The 23236-nt window shown below is 40.0% G+C and overlaps 1 protein-coding gene across 3 annotated transcripts in view; it reads left to right on the top strand.

Moving 5' to 3' along the window:
* IL12RB2 (interleukin 12 receptor subunit beta 2) overlaps positions 1 to 23236 on the top strand; it is a 78439-nt gene that overhangs the window by 7611 nt on the left and 47592 nt on the right. For all 3 annotated transcript variants that reach the window (XM_007460103.1, XM_007460101.1, XM_007460102.1), the window contains 6 exons: positions 448 to 735; positions 7951 to 8065; positions 8980 to 9164; positions 10388 to 10530; positions 11661 to 11811; positions 21146 to 21225. In XM_007460103.1, coding sequence (XP_007460165.1) covers positions 448 to 735; positions 7951 to 8065; positions 8980 to 9164; positions 10388 to 10530; positions 11661 to 11811; positions 21146 to 21225 — 962 coding nt within the window. The remainder of the gene's footprint in view (positions 1 to 447; positions 736 to 7950; positions 8066 to 8979; positions 9165 to 10387; positions 10531 to 11660; positions 11812 to 21145; positions 21226 to 23236) is intronic.

Below are 23236 nucleotides of genomic sequence, written 5' to 3' on the forward strand. Positions count from 1 at the left end.
CTTGTTAATCATTTTGGTATGAGTATTGAAGTAAGTGTTATAAATCGTAAATGGGGATGGAAACAAATGTGATTTATTCTGGGAAGTAATTTTTAGTAGTCTAGTGAATAATTTGCATATAAGAGAGATTGGTTTTTCCTAGAACTGTGCTCCTGAATGTTCTTCCAACCCTATTTTCTCACCACTTTCCTATTTATAGTTCTGGTTATAGTATTACTGTTTTGAGAAGGTTGTGCATTTTAATTCAAATACAGTTAGACTTTAATACGGTTGCCTTCTCTCCTCATTGTGCTTCACCAATACAGCCAGAGCAATGTAGCTTATGTATATTTCCATCATTTGACAGGGTTAGTTTTCTCCAGCTTTGGGGAATTACACAAACCCTCCATCTTGCAATGGGTTTCTTATAAGCCATCTTATGTCTTTTGCATTTGTGTCTTATTGCAGATGTGTGCAAGAGAGGGGATGTGACTGTGCAGCCTTCCCATGTCATTTCACTTGGGTCAGCTGTCAACATTTCGTGCTCTTTGAAGACCAAACAAGGCTGCTCGCAATTCTCCAGTTTTAACAAGTTAATCCTGTACAAGTTTGACAGAAGAATCTATTTTCAGCATGGTCACTCACTCAGCTCACAAGTCACGGGTCTTCCCCTGGGTACAACCCTGTTTGTCTGCAAACTGGCCTGTAGCAGTAATGACGAGATTCGAGTATGTGGGGCAGAGATCTCCGTTGGTGGTGAGCATTCCATCCTGAATTCCTAAAAATTGGTGATCTTCTTGTATTTGTCATGATTAAGGAGAAATCCAAGTAGAAGACAGTGTTCTTTCTTCTCCCACCACAAGGATATATTTAATCTTTTTTTTAATATAAATTTATTTACGTATGGCTGCATTGGGTCTTTGTTGCTGCACGCAGGCTTTCTCTAGTTGTGGCGAGCGGGGGCTACTCTTCGTTGCGATGTGCGGGCTTCTCATTGCGGTGGCTACTCTTGTTGTGGAGCACAGGCTCTAGGCGTGTGGGCTTCAGTAATTGTGGCGCATGGGCTCAGTAGTTGTGGCACACGGGCTTAGTTGCTCCGCGGCATGTGGGATCTTTTCGGACCAGGGCTCGAACCTGTGTCCCCTGCATTGGCAGGCAGATTCTTAACCACTGCGCCACCAGGGAAGTCCTAGATACATTTAATCTTGATAGTAACATGAGCAGCTCAATGTAAGAAGTCCAGAAATCAATAGAACTGGGATCACATTTAGTAAGTCTCCTCTTCCTTCTCTTCTCTCTTTTCCACCCCTCTCCTTCCCTCTCTCTTTCGCTCCTCTTTTTGGCCATTAAGACCATTTACCTATTGCCCGTGGGCTCCAATGGCAGGAAAATGGCTCTCCACAGCTGAGTCTTCATTCCTTCTTGCTTATGAGAATTGTTCAAAGCCACTGCCCCCTAAAAAGAAGAGAAATGTCTCTTTTGACTTATGCAGCCCAGGCTGATACCCAAGGCTGAGCACTTTTCCTCTCTCTGACTTAATGCACAAAAAATGGTTCTTCCATCCACCTCACTCCTGACCACTGGTTATCAGACTTAGCAGAGGTTAAGAGAGAACTATCATCACACTTAGTATCTTTCCCTGGGTTTTCTAGAAAACTGCCTGAGACAAAACTGACGTGCTAAGACTTCATGGGGGGAGGGGAGTTGTACAGTTCTAGAGAAGCAAGAGTGAGGGAATGAACTAGGAAAGGAGCAGAGCAAACACGAGGTGGTTAAGTGACTGAGCTGGCCTTGGCATCAACAGAAGATACAGCTGGTTTCTTGGTCAGTAGCGACATCCCCAGAAAGAACATATAGAAATAGAGTGACACGTGAAAGAACTAACAGTCTGCCATCGGTCAGAGTTCACCCACAGAGCACCAATTCCCCTGCACTGCTTGCTTGCACTGTGGGGTCCTCCACGCAGCCGTGGGGAGAAAGAACTAAGATGTCAGAGTTGGCATCTGCAGCCTGAGCCACAGTGCACAGGGTGAGCCAACAGCACACCTTCCTGCAGCCTGCAGCCTGCAGCCTGCAGCCTTAAAGGCCCGGCCCAGCAAGCCAGTGAGCATACATAGGCCCTGAGTGATCCCATGGCACTCTGTGCCTCTGTGGATCCAGGGAAGCTCCAAAGGGGCAGGTGAGAGGCATAAGAAGAATGGGAGGAATTGCTGCAGTAGGCTGACTGACCAAGATGCAAGGACAGGGTCCCCCTCATAAAGAGAGTGACATAGAGCTCAATGAGACTCTTCAGGATGGAAAGAGTCTCTTTCCAGGACAGGGTCCCCCTCATAAAGAGAGTGACATAGAGCTCAATGAGACTCTTCAGGATGGAAAGAGTATCTTTCCCTCTTCTAGGGAAGAGGCTTCCATCCTCTTCTCTGTGACCTATAAGGAGGTGGTCGGTACCAGGCGGTCTTCCTGGAGGTCAACCACAAGCATTGAGCAGAACACCAAGCAAACATCTAAGCAAATCATTTGTGGGCACAGAGGCATAAACTAGGTCCTGTACTCCTCTTCCAGATCAGGGGCTCCTGTTCACACCACTTATGGGTCACGTACTCTCAGCTCTGATAGCCTGTGGTGTAGTAAAAGGTACCTGGGCTTTGAATCTCAACACTGCCAGTAGCAGTGGACTCTTAAACAGTTTCAATTCTCTGAGTCTCAGTTTCTCCATCTGTGTGATGAAGATTCTAACACCTACCTCATAAGATGATTGTAGTGATTAGATGACACCTTGTATGCAAAGTGCTTAACCTAGTACCGGTGACATAGGAGGCACTTAAGTGATGAGCGCTAGGCTTGCAGTTCCATCGGTTTTACTCTTTTCTTCACGTGCGCAGCATGTTGAGCACTGAGCCTGTTTCGCTTGAAAGGAAGTATAAGCATTGGTTATAGACAAAATGAAATTTTTTTCTTAAAAACACCATTAGTCCTCACCTCCCTTGTCCTCAGAACACCTGAATATTTCATCCAGGTAATTCACCATCTTACAGACCAACATACCATATTGGTATCAGACATTCTCAGCCCTGTGATGTCAGTTCCAGGTGTCCAAAGTGCTGCAGGTGTTTTCTTCTTATTTAAGGGGCTAACAATGGCCTTGAAAGTCAGTATCTTTGCAGATGTCCTTAAGCCATTCCATTCCATTTCCTATCTTTGCTCAGGTGCATGAGAGTGATGTAACCCCTTTTCATTTGTTTACTTTTTTTTTTTTTTTTTTGTGGTATGCGGGTCTCTCACTGTTGTGGCCTCTCCCGTTGCGGAGCACAGGCTCCGGACGCACAGGCTCAGCGGCCGTGGCTCACGGGCCCAGCCGCTCCACGGTGTGTGGGATCTTCCCGGACTGGGGCACGAACCCGTGTCCCCTGCATCGGCAGGCAGACTCTCAACCACTGTGCCACCAGGGAAGCCCGCATTTGTTTACTTTTCCATCCAGAGGTTGTGGATGCATCTGTGACAGTTTGCAGCATCAGGAGATCTAGGGAGATAGTGAGGGGTATCTGCCCAGTGCAGCTCAGTTGGGTGACACTGCTGGAATGTTGCTTGTGCAGCATGCTCAGGTGGTAACCACACTATCAAATGGCTGCTCTTTGAACAAGTTTAGCACCTTTGAGGTGAAGAACTGACTAGAAGCAACACTTTTTTCTGAGTATGGCTGGTCATTCCAAGAAAAGACACAATGAGTGTTGGTTTCACCCAGTGTAGTAAGCTTAAACCTATCTAGTGAGGGAGTGAGCAGCCCATTTTCTTTTTTTGTGATAAGCAGTAGCCCATAGTGCCATTGCATACTCTGAGTGGGCCTGTCATAAAGTTGACTGGTTCTTCAGAACTGGGAATGGGTAAATGGCTTTTAAGCCTTCTCTTTCTGGCCCCTTCCTGGGCTTGTGCTACTCTGCTGCCTGGAGTTCATCCAAATTGTGCGGTAACTAAACAACCAGTGCTCTACCTAACCTCAGAGAATTGGGCCACAAACTATTTGGACAATCAAGGAAATAAATGAAAGACAATAGATCCTTGCTTAGTTGTTTTCCATATATGTTTAGCTGTTGATATTTCTGAAAGCTGTTTTTCTAAGACCTTTTATTTCACCTAGTAAGTAGGGCTTTTAAAAATAATAAGCATAATACGCATAACAATTCATTACATGGTAAACCATTTTAATTTTCAGAGACTTTGATTTCTGACCTTTCCTTAGCATCGGCTATTATATATTTGTATTGAAGAGAATCACATCTGGTTTCTCCTGGGACAGACAGTCTCTGCCCAAACCAAGTCCTGGGCTGAAGTAGACACCTTGATTTCATGGTCCAGGGAACTCACACCGAGAAAGTTGACTTGATTTGTGGGTAAGAGCTGTGGTCTTTAAAATGAGATGCTCTGCAAACTTTTAGGAGTAAAGGTGAGGGTGAGTAACTTTTTCATTAAGCAAAAGTGCCAGGTACTTTATCTCATTTGGTCATCAAAAGACTGTATGAAGCGTTAGGGTAATGATGCTGGTTTGAACACATGCATTTACTTTCATTCCTTGTGAAATAAAGCCAAGAGGCAGTAAAAAAAAAAAAAAAAAAGTTTTCTAGAGGCACAAACCCTAAAGGACAAAAGGAATGGGAGGGGAGACACAGCAACAAAGTTTTGGAAGCTGGAAAACAGGTGGGCCGGTGATAATTGGCTTAGCCTACAGCTGGCAGTGAGATGCTTCAAGATGCAACCTGATTTAATGCAGAAGCTCCCACCCCAGACAGACAGAAATTGGTGATACTGCTGGGAGTGAGGGTAGCAGTGGGGATAAAAATGGGAGATTTTAATTGAAAAATCTATTTAAAAAACAGATTCTCAGATTCCCTTCCCAATTTCATGTATCCAGTTACTTGCTACTTTTCTACACTGGCATAGCCCTGGAGGCCTGGTATCAGAGGGCCACTGAGCTAGTTTCAGCCCATTCAGTTGAGATTGGTGGTACACACTGAAAGACAGAAGGATGAAAAGGACATTGGCATATAGCTCCCTTCAGACCTGTACCCTCCTCCTGGCAGATTAGAAAATCCTTTTCTGGAAATCAGACCAGGCTAAGAGGAAATATCTAAAATTATTTGCAATAGAGGTTCCTAAGAAACCCTAGTCAGATCACCCTGGAGTGATCAGGGTCAACAAATGTCCCTCAACTGACATACCCACAGAGCTCCAATCTATAATGTAGCGTTCCCCCTCCTATATATGAGTAAAAATACAAGGATCCGGGAACTCCCTGGTGGTCCAGTGGTTAGGACTCAGCGCTTTCACTGCCAAGGGCCTGGCTTCAATCCCTGGTTGGGGAACTAAGATCCCACAAGCCACACAGGGTGGCCAAAAAGAAAAAAATAAAGCAAAACAAAAAAAACCAAGGATCTGAGGAAAATGCCTAACACGGAGAAGAGAAACCGAAACAAACGTGGAACAAAGCATAGAAGCAAAGTGGAAGAAACAGATGTATTCAGGGAGAAGAAATGTTAAGAGACAAAATCTATCCTTGATACACTTAGGAATTAAGAGCAAATATTGCATGTAGAACAAAAATAGGATGCTATAAAAAGGAAATATTCATAGAATAAAAAACATCCCTTCCCCCAAAAATAAGTGGAAATGAAAAACTCAATAGGAGGGAAGAAATGTAAACTGAGGAGGTTTTTTTCCTCATATTAGAGCAAAAGGATCAAGAGTTTTAAAATACAGGAGATAGGGCTTCCCTGGTGGCGCAGTGCTTGAGAGTCCGCCTGCCGATGCAGGAGACGCGGGTTCGTGCCCCGTTGCGGGAAGATCCCACATGCCGCGGAGCGGCTGGGCCCGTGAGCCATGGCCACTGAGCCTGCGCGTCCGGAGCCTGTGCTCCGCAAATGGGAGAGGCCACAACAGTGAGAGGCCCGCATAACGCAAGGAAAAAAAAAAATAAATAAAAAAATAAAATAAAATAAAATAAAATAAAATACAGGAGATAAAATACAAAATTAGAGAAGAAGGTCCAACCTATGAAGTTAGGGATTTTTAGAAAGAAAAAAACAGGTAAGAATTATCAGAGAAATAATTCAAAAATGTTTCCCAAAATAAAAACTACAAGTTCCCAGAAGTTATGAGAATCCATAAGAATGAAAGAAAAGAGACCCCATTAAGCACAGTCTATACTCAGCCAAAGTATCAGTCAAGTGTGAGGGTAGAATAATGACAGTTTTAGCCATGTTCAAAATATTTCCTCTCCTGCAACCTTTCCCAGGGAACTACTGGAGGATATACTCCACCAACACAAGTAATTAAATCAATAAAGAAGAAGGCATTGGATCTAAGAAACAGAAGATCCAACACAGGGGAAAAAAAAAAGGGAAGGAATTTCCAGGACACTGAGGTCTGGCAGTTCCAGAAAGATAGCTGTGTACAGGCATAGAGGCAAACCCATCTTACTGGAAAGTTCACAAGGCTCCCGGAAACTGGTCTCCAAGCAGATGAAACTAATAGAATTCTCAGTGTTTCTGAGTATGTTGAACAGTGATTCAGATAATTGACTTGAAAGTTTGGAATTATATTAATAATAAGGAAACTAAACAAATGGAAAAACAAGAAAATGACTACCTCCAAGATAAACAAGAAGTTGTAGATAAAATGAAAAGTTAACATAGTATTAGTCATAAGCGGTTATATATACAGATGTATAAAGTATACATATAAATGTATACATGTATACATGTATATCTATATATATATACACATATGAGTCTATTAGCCTAGGAAAAGAAAGAGTTTATTATTCCATTAAACAAAACTCTATGAGCTACATATTGTTATACTCACTTTATAGATGAAGAAACCGAAGCTCTGAGAAGCTCCGCTGGGCAAGATCACACAGTGGGTACTTACTGTCCCCAGATCTATGGTGTGTGCTAAGGACAAAAAAAGCTTTTATTCCATCAATTACAGCTTTCTTTTTTTCTGAGCAGTGTCTAGGGCTTCGGTGGTACCCTTGTTTTATCTCACCCAAAGGAAGCCTCTGTCTACCTCTGGGTCTCAGCATTAGGGTAGAATGAGATGACCCAGTAACAGAGTATTTTCTCTTATCTCCATTAAATCTGAGAAACTCCTAGCTTTGAGTTCTGTCTTTGACTATAAAATGGCTTCATTTAAAAATACACACCTTATGATAGAAGGGACCATGCCTGCCTTGTTCACCTTTGCATTTCCACAGCTAACACTGCCTAGCCCATGGAAGGTTCTCAATGTCTGTGTACATAAAGAATTAATTTATACATGTTCGTTAAGTGCTCCAAGTGATGCTGCAGAAATTAGATTTAGGTGGTACAGCCCAGGAAGACATGACTAAGGGCCAGTGGGTAAAAGTGCCTTGGCAACAAATCTCAGGTCAATGGAGAAAGAAAGCCCCTCAGTTTTAAATGTTTCTAATATTTGAATGGGCTTCATTCTAAAAAAGTAAACTCATCATCACCTGGGGTAATGGAGCTAGCACTGGACGTTCACCTGTCAGGGAGGACAGTAAAATATGGTGGTGAAAGGCTTGGATTCAAGTCAGCCACTCCTGGGCTGGAGACCTGATTCTGCCCCTTCATCGTTTTGGAATCTTGGGCAAGATACTCCATCTCTAAGTCTTAGGTACTTGATGTAGCTGCTATGATTTCCAATTGAGAAAAACCACACATAAAACACTGAGCATAGGACTTGGCATATAATAATTGTTTGATCCATATTCACTATTATTGCCATTGTTGTTAGAAGAAATTCATGCCTAGGAGGCAAATTTGAACTTCATGGGATCTGAAATAGCTCCCAGCTCCTCTGAGTATAGGAGACATAGGGGAAGTGTTGTTATCTTGTTGGCAAATAATAACAATGTAATTGAACTATCACCTGTGTGCTATTTAAAATAGGTGGTTTTGTTATTTATTTTTAAAGTTGTTCCAGAACAGCCTCAAAACTTATCTTGTATACAGAAGGGAGAACGTGGGACCGTGGGATGCACCTGGGATAGAGGACAAGACACCCACCTGTATACTGCCTATACTTTACAGTGAGTGAGACTGTATTTTTGCAGCTTTTTTGGTAGGTCTTCTCTTAGATGACATTTAGAAGTACCGAACAGTTCTAGTTTTACCAGAGAGAAGAAGCAAGAAACACCTCTAGATAATTCGATACTTTAAAAAAAAATTCTAGTGTTCATCAAGTAAAACTGGTTTATTCATCTAAAGTGTGACTAACTCAGAGTTCTCTTCAGGGCATCCAAGGCCCATGTTGTAGTCGTTCTTCCCTGCTCTGAAGGATTAAACTGGCTGCATTATATCCCTTTCCTTTTCTGCAGTTGTGGACTCTTAGGGTCATGGTATAGACTCTTAGAGTCTATAAATAGACTCTTTTTTTGTGGTAGCATTCCATTAGCCTTGGAGGAGTTTCTTTTTAAAGCACCTTTGCCTGACCTGAGAGTTCACAAAAAGAGAGAGTCCGAGAGATTCTTTTCCTTGGAGTTGATTCTGTAATCCTCTCCAAAGATCCCGCTGGTAGCACTATGCCTAAGTGAGTAGGAGCTAAGGAAAAGGCAGTGGGGCTCAGGGTTCTGGTCTGTACTAGCTTCTGGCATTTCTGTGCAGTAAATGCCAAGGTGGCCATGGATCCTTTGGATGATTGGACCTGTCCTAAGGAGCTAAGATGTCCGCCAGGGTTTTGGGAATTCAGACAGTGTAGAGATGGTTACTCATCCATACGAATGTCAAAAAGTCTCAGTCCTACCAAAAAAAAAAAAAGAGAGGGGTGAAATATGGTCCTATTTATGACCACAGAATACAAATATTCCCATTGTGTATCCCCTAGTAGTAAAACTGACCTTAAAAATGTGAGGAATTTTAAATATATGCACATTTTGTGCCTTTGTGCTAAGAAGGCAACAGCACATAAAGTATCTTGCTAAACACAATCGTCTTTCACTTACAGGTTAAAGGGACCAAAAAATTTAACTTGGCAGAAGCAATGTAATGATCACTATTGTGATCATTTGGACCTTGGAATTAACCTAACCCCTGAATCCCCTGAATCTAGTTACACAGCCAAGGTTACTGCTATCAATAGTCTTGGGAGTGCTTCTTCATTCCCATCCTCATTCACATTGTTGGACATAGGTATGTATTATTTCACTTTTTGTAGGTGTCGATCTTTAGCACGTGAATATTATTTTTTAAATCACTTGAATGTTCTATGTGTGATTGTTTCAAAAGGGACAGTGGCTCATGGAAAGTGGCCAGTAGGCATAGGCAAAGGATAGATGTTTCTTCGATGCAAGCGAAAGGATGTATGTCTCTAGAGCTATAGAGAGATGTTCAAAATGGGATATTGAACATTATTCTCTCTGTTGGAGAAATAAGAGCCCCCTGGCCTCAAATCCCATGAAGGCACTGGCTGCCAGTGATACCATCTGACTGAGGCAAGGGTCATGTGAGGTTATTCAGGTGTCTTTTCACCCCCATGGCTACTCCATTGTTCTGAGATAGGCTGCATGTGGGCCTGCAGGTCTAGAGCAGCCAGGTGCCACCTATAAAGAAAGTATATCATTGTACCAATCCATCTTCCTCAGAGAATACCTACCTCCACCCCTCTCATCAGCCTGGGAGCTGGAGTGAGCCAGTCCCAGCACATTTCTGAGCAAATGTAATTGGCCCAGTTGAATCAGAGGCCAATCCCAGGCATTTCCAAGGTCTGAACATCCCACGTAGGACTGGGCTTCAGGCCTGCCTGAAGTTCTGGCCTCACACTATGTGTCTCTCTTCTCTCTTCCCAAAGCACCTCTTTGCACACATACTGCTAACTGTGAGTCTGAACATCGGTATCTACTCTACATTTTCCTATCGAAGTTCTGCCCATTCTACCTTCCATCTCTTTACATTGATCATCTCTAGCCACCTTCTTTCCCTCTTATTCTTCTCTTCTATTCCTCTGTTGCTCTCTTTCCTATGGCTTTTCCTACCAGTATTTCTTCTCCTTCTGAGGTGATCACCACTAACCACACCTCTACCTTCTCAGCCACTGGAACTCCTGGGTTTTGGCACATTGGTTTTCTTTAAATCATTGAATTAAATGGAATCGAAATTATTACTGATGTTCATCATAGTTTATCTAGTAAAAATGAGGGTAGATTAAAGGGAATTACTTCAATGATTTAGAAATGAATCCAACTTTTTCTTCTTTCTAAAAGCCAGGGACTACTCTCTTGTCTATTTCACCAAGTTTAGTGGCCGTGCATCTTAGAAATGAGATTTGTTCAACTCTTTATAAGCCCATGTCAATACATAAGACAATTTCCGATTATGGAGCCTGAACCACACTTTCTTTTTGTCCTGGTTACCAGTGAGGCCTCTTCCTCCGTGGGACATCAGAATCAAATTTGTAAACGCTTCCGTGAGCAGGTGTACCCTTCAGTGGAGAGATGAGGGGCTGGTGCTGTTTAATCGACTCAGATATCGGCCCATTAACAGCAGGTCCTGGAATATGGTAATGGTCTCCAGAGTGAAGGGGAAACCAGGGAGGGGTTCTTAGTAGCAATGCCCAGATCTCTCTTTTCATACCAGCAAAATATGGAGTTTAAGAATATTTAGCCCAAAAGTACATGTACACATTTGAGACATACCAGTCACTTACACTTCTGTTTATTAAGAAATATCTTAAAATTTGATCACTGATTCCGAAATTTTTTAAGCCACAGGCTTCTGTAAATCCACATTAATTTTCTACAATTTATTTCTAGTGAGTCATTTTTCCTTGTTATCTTACCCCATACCCCATTATTACTTCCATTATTACTTTTTAGTAATTTTTTAACATATTGGAAAGAGAAATATTAGGGAATGTTCAAAGAGGGGCTTATCTGAATTGAATATTCCAAAGAAAAAGCTTCACATTTTGATGTAATAGTAAACATTAATTTTTTTTTTTTTTTTTTTTTTTTTGCCATGCCACGTGGCTTGTGGGATCTTAGTTCCCCTACCAGGGATTGAGTCCCAGCCCTTGGCAGTGAAAGCACGGAGTCCTAACCACTGGACCACTAGGAATTTCCCTAAACATCAAATTTTTTACAATAAAAAATGTAAGATTATAATTCCTTCCAGTATTTTGTAAAATATAATGGCTTATAATAATAACAAAGGATCAGTTCCACATGTAGAGAGGTATAATAATTAAATTTTTCACCTATAATTTTTCCTATATAATTTTCTTATATAATTAAAATTTTCTGTTTGGGACCAGTTTTATGTCTGTGTTAAAACATTCATCACATCCTAGTTGTAACCAAATAAAGAATAATCTCTAGTGTAGAAACAAGCTTCTTCAAGGCCCTTTTGAAAACTGGTGGTTTTCAATCTTGTTTTTCAGCTGGTTTCGGGATTCCCCCCCCTTGGAATCCATATAGATGGATTCTTAGACCCAGGAGTTTTTTGTTTTATTAATGAGAAGCTATTGTTTCAGATTAACATCACGTGTATTCGGTAACCCAGTCATTGATATTTCTTCTTATTGAATGACAGATTTGAAAAGTAAAAAGCGTTATCTGGTCTTGTTTTCCTACCTTTATTTAAATTAATTTAGTATTAACAGGCACTTTTTAAAATCTTGTTGGATTCAAGGTTAATGCCACAAATGCCAAAGGAAGACATGATTTGCTGGATCTGAAACCCTTTACAGAATATGAATTTCAGATTTCCTCTAAGTTACATCTTTATAAAGGTAGTTGGAGTGATTGGAGTGAATCATTGAGAACACAAACACCAGAAGAAGGTATGTGTCTAAAAAACAAACGGAGGGGAGGGAGGTGGCTAGAGCGGAGGAAAGACAGGAGAGAGAGAGGAAGATGTAATGATTTCCTTGGAATAGAATCTCTAAAGTACTGTTACTGAATCAAAAAGTATGAGTGCATTAATTAACAAGCTCATTTTGACATTGACTTAAGTATTGAAGCTGTCCAGGGAGATATGTTTATATTGCTAAAAATTTTTTAACATTAGGTAAGTCCTACTCCTGTTTGCCACACGTTATCATGCTGGTTACAGGTTTATGCCTCAGTAATGTTTGATTATATCTCTTATTTCTATTTCACTTACTTTCTCAGTTACTTTCTCTTATTCCACAAAGCTGCAACCAGTAATTCAATTTCATTCCTTTATCATTAAACCTTGATACCTTTTACCCTTTGGATTCTATGAAAATTAATATGGCTTTATAAGCCATACTAAAAGCTTGACAAAAGGTAAACTCTGGAGACAACATTTTAAAATAAAGTTTAACATCTGGCAATCTTCTCTCCTCCAAATGTTACAGCACTTCACTTCTTCAAACCTTTGATACTCACTGCTCACGTGAGTACCACTAGACTGCCCATAGCTATAAAGAGGAGATCAAATATATTTTTAAGTCTGATGGACTTTTCTTTTTGGTAATTATTGGGAAGCCAATTTTCTTGAAGTATAATCGAAAAAGCAAAAATGCTTATATGAACTTTATGACAATACTAAATCTTTGGAGACATAAGAAATAGCCATCTGAATATTAGTTTTCAAAAGCACTCAGTTAGTGATACAGTATACAGCTTCATAACTTATGAAAATTTGTTTCAGAGGAAAAATGATTGACATACAATCTGTTGCTTTATTATCTGGAGATTTTGAAGCATTAATGTCAGAAAAGCTAAATCCTTATTTGTGAAACTTATAGATATGTGTGCATGTAAACTAGCCTAATGATTAAGCTACATTCATTTTCTGTGAGCTACTAGTGATTTTTGGTAACTGATGACACTTATCAGTGATACTCCAGTGACTTTCAAGGATGTAAACTATTAATAAAATAAATAATATATAAATTGTAGAATAATTGTATACTCTTCCTTTCTTCTGACAATAATTGCATTTCGCTATTTAAAAAAATATTTTTTAATGAATTCACTCAGCAAATTATAATTTATTCCTCTCATTTTATGATAAAAATCTCTTAAATTAATGTTGAGCCACTTTTTCTCTGTTTAAATGTGTGTCATTTTTATAATCCGGAGCTTACTCTTATTATCCTTTTATTACAATGTCAAAGTAATGCATTTTAAAAATACCTCATGGATTTTTAGACTTTATTTAGTACAGATAAAATTCTTGGAAATGGGCCATATTTTATGTCCAAGTCCAAGGTAGTAAATAGGCTGAAAATTTTTAAGTTATATCACATTAAGCTAAAGTATAAACTAGGGAAACTCCGGGCTTGTAAATTCTTATCATTTTTACTCACACTTGATAATGACCCGTTTAGAGATGTATGAAAAGGTTTTTCTTTCTTTCTTTTTTTTTTCCAAGTGTTTATCTGTTGCATTAAAAACCCAAGGCAGGATGGTAACTTTCTCATATCCTATAAAATAAACCACCATCATAACAATGAGTGCAGCAACTTGTTACGGTTATGAACTCGTAGATGGTTATGAATTGAACCAAGGAAGCTGGCTTATTCAGAGTAATTGCAAACATTCATAAAAAGAGAAACCCATTCTCTGAGATACACCATGCTACCAAGCTCTGCTGGTTTCCTTTCAGTGTCTGAATCTCCCTTTTTTGTGTTTGATCTTCCTGCAGGTTGTTGTAGGATCTCTTTTCTCTTACTCTAAGCTTCACAGTTTTCACCTCTAACCGCTGTTCCTGTCATCAGTTTCTGTATGAAACACCAACTGATGTAAACCTAAAAGGTGTGAATTTTTTTTTAACACTTCTTCCTTTTAACCCCTGAGATGTGTACGGATATATAACTTGGCATTTAAAAAAAAAATACTAGTAAGCTTTTTTCTTTTTTTTTTTTAGTTACTGTCTAAAACTGAATGATTTTATGATAGAGCTTTTTCTTTGCAACCTTGCCTACTCAAAACAGAGCAATATGTTATCTCCTGGTGGATTGGGTACAGTTATTTATAGCACTCCAGCAGAGAATGAGGGTATTATTCACTCCATATGGCCCTTTCCCATGTCATTAAATTCAACTCTTGTCATGGTCCTCCATGAAAAACACTTTTAAAATGACCACTAAGTAAGGGGTGGAAGGAAAGAGATAACATTCTTATGTTTAGGAGGACAGTCCAGCAATCAGTAACCATCAGTGGGCCTGATACGGGGAAACAAGCAATCATATTTTACTTCTAGTGGGAAAACAGTCTGAATTTGGGCTGCATAGTGTCCAAACATGCCTGAGAATATGCCCAGATGTTGGGGGGAAGGCACTCCCTCATCATTTTGAACACCCAGGAGGAGACTCCAAAATAAAGATGAATGAGCCATTCCTTAGAGCTGTATTATCAGTTAGGTGTTTCTGTCTGTTCATTCACCATTTTTCAGTCTTATTTATATGTTTGGTCTTGCTAAATGTGACTGTGGACAATTAATAAAGGAAGTGTTAAATGCTCATACTAGTGCCAGAGCAGCAAAGGAGGAGTCCTCCCCCACTGTGGTGATGGCATAGGTGATTGGTGAGAGATCCCAAAGAGGGAGAAAATGCAAGGCTACCAGCTGCAGCCACCCATGTTCACATTAAGAAGCTAGACAATTATTCATTCATTTGTGATTTTGAACTATTGCTAGGATAAGTTAGGTGTGAACAATTAAATACTAGAGGTTATTTTACCATCCTAGTTAGCAAGCAAGATGGTAAGTCTAGCTTAGGAGTCAGCAAACATTTGCTATAAAGGTCCATATAGTAAATATTTTCAGCTTTGCAGACCATATGATCTTTGTCACAACTACTAAAATCTGTTATCACAGGCAAGCAGCCATTGACAGTATACAAATACATAGACAAATCTGTGTCCAAAATTTTATTTTTGCACACTGAAAATGGAATTTTATAAAATTTTCATGTCACTAAAAATGATTCTTCTTTTGACTTGTTTTCAACCATTTAAAAATGTGAAAACCATTATTATTAGTTCACTGGCTATACCAAAACAGGGAATAAGGAATCAGCCAGATTTGGTCCATGGGCCATAGTTTGCTGACTCCTAAACTAGCTAAACTTGAAACTATTATACTTGCATCTTTTTGCCTAAGGCTTCAGGAAATGAGAATGAATGATTCTTTACGTTCTAAAGGGATTTACCTACAAACATTTTCATTAGAGGGAAAATGTTATGTTTTAGATCCAGTGAGTGTCCCTACCCTTTTTTCTTCTTCTTGTGGTCTCTTCTAAGCCCAACACCCATCCTGGAAGAAGTAAATGCCTGAGCTTAACTATTTGACAAGGTAGTGATCACCCAAATGGGAAGAAATGTTTTCCATGAAGTCCTCCAAAAGAAGCCACTGGGGGAAAAAATACTTCTCTGGATGATCTGTGAGGAATGTGTGTGTATCAGGAACTATGCCAGGTGCTCAGACATAATGATAACCAGTTAGATCCTCAGACTCAAGAGCTTATAGTCTATCTTGGAACATCACGGAAAGATTCCTGGAAGAGATAACACCAAGAAACACCTGCAAAGTCCAAAGGGAATCTTGTGGCCTTCCTCCGTCTGGAACATGTGGTCTCCAAGGTTATTGCAGTAGAAGAAAAGAGCTATTTCCTCCTGGAAGTACTTGATTCTCTTGAATTCTGTGAAATCCCTTGTCCCTGGTTTTTACTCTACCATGTCGGTCAGTTCTTTTTTGTCTCTTTTGCTGGCCATCTTTCTCTTTTTAATCTCAATCTGTAGGGCTTTATATTGGACCCCCTTCTTTTCCCAGCTGACCTCATTCAGTCTCATGGCTCTAAAACTAGATGGGTAGGTAAAGAGAGAGAGAGAGAGAGAGAGAGAGAGAGAGAATGTAGTTTCTGTCCTGGACTCTTTCCAGAACTTCAGGTTTGTGTCCCAATCACCTATTCCATATCTTCACTTAGATGTCAACAGACATTCTAAACCTCACACAGCCTAAACAGACACTTCTATTTTTTTTTCCCAAAGCAAAATGTTTCCAAAATGCCTCTGTTTCCATCTTTCCTATCATGGTAATTGACACCACCATCTTCCTAGCTACTCAAGTCAAAACTTCAGAAATCATCCTTAACTTCTCCTTTTCTCCTATCACCTCATACCAGCAGTTGACTCTTCTAAAACATATTCAAAATGCATTCATTCTTTCCATTGCTACTCTGACTGTCCTAGTTTAAGCTACTTTCTCATTACAAAGCGTAACAATAAAATGAACACTTAGAAACCCACCATTCAGCTTAAATGCTATAAAATTACCAATATATTCTTACCGTGTCACGCTTCACTATATGTAACCACTATTCTGGACTGTGTGTTTATATCATCCTCATACTTTTTCTCGTAGCTTTCAGAAATGTATGTATTTCTAAACAGTGATTAGTTTTGCTTGTTTTTGAGCTTAATCAAAATTATATGTGTATGTAATCTTTTGCAACTCACTTTTTTCCCTTGGCACTGTAACATGAGGCCTCCATTGACTTTAGTATGGATGAAACATTTCTGCTACTATTAAGAAACAAGCTCTTCACTTGTGATCTGGATGTTGAAAGGTTATGTTTCTTTAAAAAGAGAAAAGATGGTGGAGTATTCAGCTATGTCAAATGCTGTCAATAAATCCAATGAAATGAGAATAGAGAAGTGATCATTAGATTTGGCAAAATAGCATTCATTGCCGACCAGGAGCAGCATCAGTAGTGTGATGGGGACAGAATCAATTGTCATTGCTTGAGAGTGAATGTTAGGTGAGGGAATAAAGACAGTGACAATTCACAACTCTTCAAGAAGTTCTGTGAAGGAGAGCGGAGATGTTGGGCAGTAGCTGGAGCAGGATGTGGTATTAAGAAATTCCCTATTTGTTTTTGCTTTTAGGATCAGAGATAATATAGTATATTTGCAAGGTGATGATAAGGGCCCAGCAGAGAGGGAGAAATTAATGATACAGGAAGTAGGATAATGGTGGGAGAGAGATCCTTGATGAAGCAAGAGGATGGGATCCAGAGCTCAAGGGGTTGGTCTTTGATGGAAGTGGGGATGCTTCATCCACAGTAAAATCAGTAGAGGTACTGTGTTAGGAAATTGATGGGGAAGTTCGAAAGTTTCCAGGGTGGAAAGATTAGGAAATCCCTGTCTGATTGCTTCCTTTTGCTCAGTGAAGAAGTTGAGAGAATCAGATCATTGGAAGTGAGCAGGTGGAGGGAGGGACAGTACCAGCCATTGGGAAGGAACACCAGGGTGGATGATGAGCCACCAAAAATAGTGACAGATGGACTTCCCTGGTGGCACAGTGGTTGAGAATCTGCCTGCCAGTGCAGGGGACACAGGTTCGAGCCCTGGTCTGGGAAGATCCCACATGCTGCAGAGCAACTAGGCCCGTGAGCCACAACTACTGAGCCTGCGTGTCTGGAGCTTGTGCTCCACAACAAGAGAGGCCGCGATAGTGAGAGGCCCGCACACCGCGATGAAGAGTGGCCCCCGCTCGCCACAACTAGAGAAAGCCCTCGCACAGAAACGAAGACCCAACACAGCCAAAAATAAATTAATTAATAAATTAAAAAAAAAAAAGAGTAGCTCCTGCTGGCCACAACTAGAAGAAGCCTGCACGCATCAATGAAGACCCAATGCAGCCAAAAATAAAATATAAATAAATAAATTTATAAAAAAAAATAGTGACAGAAAGGAGTGGAAAGAGAGAGTGAACCAAGTGTTGAAAGTTATAAAAGAGGAGGAAGGGTGGGGGCATCTGTGTAGGCAAGAGTATACCACTAAAATATTGTTTAAGCAAATGGGTGTTTGTAAATCTGTTTGAGTTATTTGAAACTAGATTTTAGAGAAACGTATCACAGCCTAAAGAGTGGACATAGAGTAACCAAGATGGCAAATGACTTAGCTCTATCTTGTCCTGCTTGGCGTATGGTTTGGACCAAAATATTCTCATGGGTTCAAGTTAGCCCACTACCTGAAATCTCTCAAGATATTCCTTTTTCATATTTACTTTGTGTTAAATTCTCCATTTTCACTGTTCTTAGAGATCTTTCTACTCCACTCCACTGCCTGCTAAAATCTCTGTGGAGGGATTGCTTTCCACTTGCAATTCAATTGCTCTTGTTCACGCCCTTGCACTTGCCTTGGCTTCAGAGATGGATACTAACCTCAGAAGCAGCACATGGCTTGGCCCTGATTTATTTACCACATGTGCTGTTTCACAGAATCCTAGAATCTTGGGATTTAGAGTTGAAAGAACCCTCGAGGTCAGTTAGGTCAGTTAAGCTGATCTTCTGCTTAATTTAGGATGTCCTCTTTTTTCATATTGGTGACTCCCTCCTCTTTACCCAATGGTTTTTTCCTTTACCTTGAAGGTACATTCATCTCAGGAGAACTGACTTCCATTTCTCAATATTCATATTTTCCATCATTTGTACCCATCTTTTTTTTGTCACTTGGACATATGGATCTTTGACTTTCCTTTTCTTGTCTACGCATAATAGTTTTATCTGTCTTTTGTTAGATAACACTGAGGTTAGGACTTTAAGTGATTTTATGACAGTTGAATGTCAAAGATTGTCTCTAATATTAGCCCTTAAGTTGCTCTAAGGAGCAATGGTTTGACATTCCTGGTCATGAAATTTTACACTTGACACTCATACAGATTTGGCTAATGATTTCTCTCCCATAGAGGCTTATGCTGCAAGTGGACACCATTAAAATTTCAGCTTCACTTGCAATTTATCCTTTGAACAAAATATGACTCTAGAATTTGATTCTTAGCTCTGTAATAATCTGGTAGGTTGTAGAGGCAATGAGTGACAATGAGAGGCAATGAGGCAATGAGTGTTCCCTTTAAATTTCTTACCAATATGTAATTTACTGAAGACATTTAGCACCATGGAACACGTCCACTGGCTTTGACATTGAGCACACCCAAGTTTCCAAATCCTGATCATGTAGTCAATGTCTGGATTATCTAGTTTGTGGAGTGTTCAGATCTTTGCTCAACACAGTGGACTGTAATGGATGAGCGGGGTGTTTGGAGACAGTGAGACCTGGGCTCGGCTCTTAGCTTTGCCATCACCAGCTCCACGGTTTTTGTAAATCACTTAGCATTTGTCAACCTCCTTGTCCTCAGCTGCAAAACAGGTATAATCACATGTACCCTCTGCCTTGTGTGAGGATTAAGTGAGATCATGCATATAAAGTGTCCAAAGATTACCTGGCACATGGTAGGTGGTTAATAAAAGTCAGGCCCCCTTTCCTTCTGTTGCCTGTGCTTTTTTCCTTTAATGCATCTGGACTAGCAGAAAAAAAGTTCTGAGCTTGACTCCTGGCTCCCTGTAGTCCTGAACGACTGAGAGCACTTTCAGAATGTCTTCTGTACACATTTCTTACTTCAAATTCCTGGCTGCAAGGGTAAATACTACCACTGTGGGAAGAGAAGGGGAAGAAAAGAAGTGAATGTTTAGAAATAAAAAAAGAGAGACAAAGGCGAGAGAGGCAGGAAGAGGAAGTGACAAAGGAAGAGAATAGAAAGGTGTACCTGATGGAGGATGTAAGTTTTATAGAGAAATCGTAACCCTTCACAGAGCCAGGCAACCGCATGATGCAGAGCAAAGAGCACAGGCTATGTGATAAAACAGAGCTGTGTTCAAAGCCTGGCTTCTCCGATGATTAGTTCTGGAGGCTTGATCAAGTTCCTTAACTTCTCAGTACTTCAGTTCTCAAAGGAAGAAAACACAGCAGCAAAATTTACTGAGTACTTACCATGTGTCAGCACTCTTCCGTTCATTTACATTCTCACAACAGCCCCATCTGATATGTAGAATTAATGTCCTCATTTGACAGATGAGGAACCTGGCTTGAGGACATGGTAAACATTTGCTCAAGATCACAGAGCTGGGATTTGCCCATAGACAGTCTGGCTCTGGAGCTCACACTTTAACCACTGCACTGAAGCTAGTGCATCACGGGGCTGAGGAGGACGGGAGATGTAATTGAATGGGCCCACAAAGGGCCTGCCCATAGTATGTGCTGGGACATGTGCTCCCTCCCTGTCCTTCTTTCTCTTCTCCCCTCTCTGGCTGTTTGTCTCCTGCTCTCCAGATGGGACTTCGTTTCTGGAAATTTCCATCTGGTTAAATGGAACTTGCTGCTCCAAAAGGAACCCCAAGATAGCCTCACCCTAATATACTCTGAATGTCACTGTTACACAAGTAAGGTTGGTGCAATTGAAGCCTGTTTTCAGGGATTGCTTCTGCTGATTCCACCCCTGGCTGTAAATCAAATCTGACAGTGGGAGAAATAAACCTACTTCACCCATTCACACACACACACACACACACACACACACACACACACACACACTCTTAGACACAGGAGTTGATTATTCAGTTTCAAGTATGTTCGATTGACTTTCTCAAATTAAATTAGGTAATATTTGACCATCATCTTATGGATTGGTAGTTATTTCTTCTATGAGTTCAGCCTGTGTTTCAGCATCAAGTAGATAAAATATTGCCTGGTTTGTTCATTTGCTTATTCATCATTTAACAAAGAGTAACTGAGAGTCTGTTACATTCTAAGCACTGTGCTAGGTATGAGGAGTATTAAGATGAATGAGATAGGCTTCCTTACAAATAGATTATTGTCTAGTGATCATAAAACCAAATAATTATACTCCAGCATAAGTTCAGGAACGGAGATGAACACAAAGTTCATCATTTGTATTTTGTATTTTTACAGGATCATAAAAATGTTTCCCTTATGATTTATGTTTATTTTTCTATTGAGAATTCTTTCTGCATTCCAATAAAAAAGAATTAACCACATGTACTTTCTTTGAGTTGTTTTACTAATACACGTTTTAAGAGTAAGTTAATCTAATTTCCTCGTAATTTTTTAAAATTTGTCTTCAAGGTAACCTTGTTTTTTCTGACTTCTGTTGTCAAAGATATATACATGTTCATTGTGTAACAACAGAAAAAGGAAGATACTGGGACACAAAGAAAATTGAAATTATCCTATAATCCTACTCCCCCTGAATTATTTAATGAATAACCAATTGACTTCCAAAGCCTTCATATTGTATAGATATATATGTATATATGAAACTGTTTTTTTTCCCCTTCAAAACAGAGCCTACTGGAACATTAGATGTCTGGTACATGAGACAGCACATTGACTACAATAGACAACAGATTTCTCTTTTCTGGAAGGTAAGTTTGCGGTGTCCACTTAAAATTCAGGAGAATTATAGATTTGGGTTTTTTGTTTTGTTTTTATTGAGATATAATTGACATATGAAGAGAATTACATATTTGAATGATAAGTTTCAAGGCCAGAAAAAGACCTTCTGTTTCCATAGTAGCTTTGGTATGAGCCTTCAGAGTCTGTGTTGGAGCTCATTTTCTCAGCCAGATCCTCATGATGCTTGATTCTGTGTCATTTATTTTTCCCAAACAAGGGTGAGAACTCTGACTTCCTGCCTCCACACAATCACATCTTTCCCTCACCCACTTCCAGTCAGATCAAGGTTCCCTCCCATCCCCGAGCATGTCCACCCTTTGACCCCACTCAGTACACCTTCTCTTCTGATTCATACAATATGCCCAACAGTGACCATGCAACCTCACTTATTCATTTGTGGGGAAATTAAAGCTGTGGATGTTTAAGAATATGGTTTCTTGCAAATCAAAACTACAATGAGGTATCACCTCACACCAGTCAGAATGGCCATCATCAAAAAAATCTACAAACAATAAATGCTGGAGAGGGTGTGGAGAAAAGGGACCCCTCTTGCACTGTTGGTGGGAATGTAAATTAATCCAGCCAATATGGAGAACAGTATGGAGGTTCCTTAAAAAACTAAAAATAGAGCTACCATATGACCCAGCAATCCCACTCCTGGGCATATACCCTGAGAAAACCGTAATTCAAAAAGAGTCATGTACCACAGTGTTCATTGCAGCTCTATTTACAATAGCCAGGACATGGAAGCAACCTAAGTGTCCATCAACAGATGAATGGATAAAGAAGATGTGGTACATATATACAATGGAATATTACTCAGCCATAAAAAGAAATGAAATTGAGTTATTTGTAGTGAGGTGGATGGACCTAGAGTCTGTCATACAGAGTGAAGTAAGTCAGAAAGAGAAAAACAAATACCGTATGCTAACACATATATATATGGGATCTAAAAAAAAAAGGTTCTGAAGAACCTAGGGGCAGGACAGGAATAAAGACGCAGACGTAGAGAATGGACTTGAGGACACAAGGAGGGGGAAGGGTAAGCTGGGACAAAGTGAGAGAATGGCATGGACATACATACACTACCAAATGTAAAATAGATAGCTAGTGGGAAGCAGCCGCATAGCACAGGGAGATCAGCTCGGTGCTTTGTGACCACCTAGACGGGTGGGGTAGGGAGGGGGGGAGGGAGACTCAAGAGGGAGGAGATATGGGGATATATGTATATGTATAGCTGATTCACTTTGTTATGAAGCAGAAACTAACACACCATTGTAAAGCAATTATACTCCAATAACGATGTTAAAAAAAAAACAAATGGAAAACAATATGTTTTCTATGGTCATTGAAAAGGGAAAGGATGGAAAAAAAGCTGCTCTACCTCAGGAATACTAATAATAGTAGAAAATAATAGGAATAGGAAAAGGAAGCAGCCCTTAGAATAGTAGTAAAACAGTAGTAAACTGAACAACCTTCCAGAAAACAATGAGGCCTAATGTTATTACAAAATGTAAAAGTTTTACAGAGTACTGAAAGCTGGCATTATCATTTCACTTCATCCTTGCAATAACTCTAAGAGGTACATACTAGTATCCCCACTAACACATGAAAAAACTGAGAGTCCAAGAAAGGAGGTTCTTCTCAAAGTCACCCACCTACTAAGTACAGAGCTGGGACGGAAACCCATCCAGAGCTCTTTCTGCTACAGCATGACTCATCTTTGTCCAAAAAATTACTATTTGAATTGAGCTACTGATTGGCATGTTCATAAGAAGAGGTTTTATTTCCCAAAACTTACATCCCTTTTACGACAGTTCTTCTAGTTAAGGGTAAATAAACAGTTTTGGAATTATGAAGCTGATGAGCATGAAATCAGAAGTCAGAGTAATAAAGTCCTCTGGTGGGGTTAGCTTGATAGATTTTGATAATTGCAATCTTCTTCGGTTTTAAGAAATGAGCTCTTTCTCCCTCTTTCCC

This window comes from Lipotes vexillifer, unplaced genomic scaffold (genome assembly GCF_000442215.2).
Source record: "Lipotes vexillifer unplaced genomic scaffold, Lipotes_vexillifer_v1.1 scaffold134, whole genome shotgun sequence".
NCBI lineage: Eukaryota > Metazoa > Chordata > Mammalia > Artiodactyla > Lipotidae > Lipotes > Lipotes vexillifer.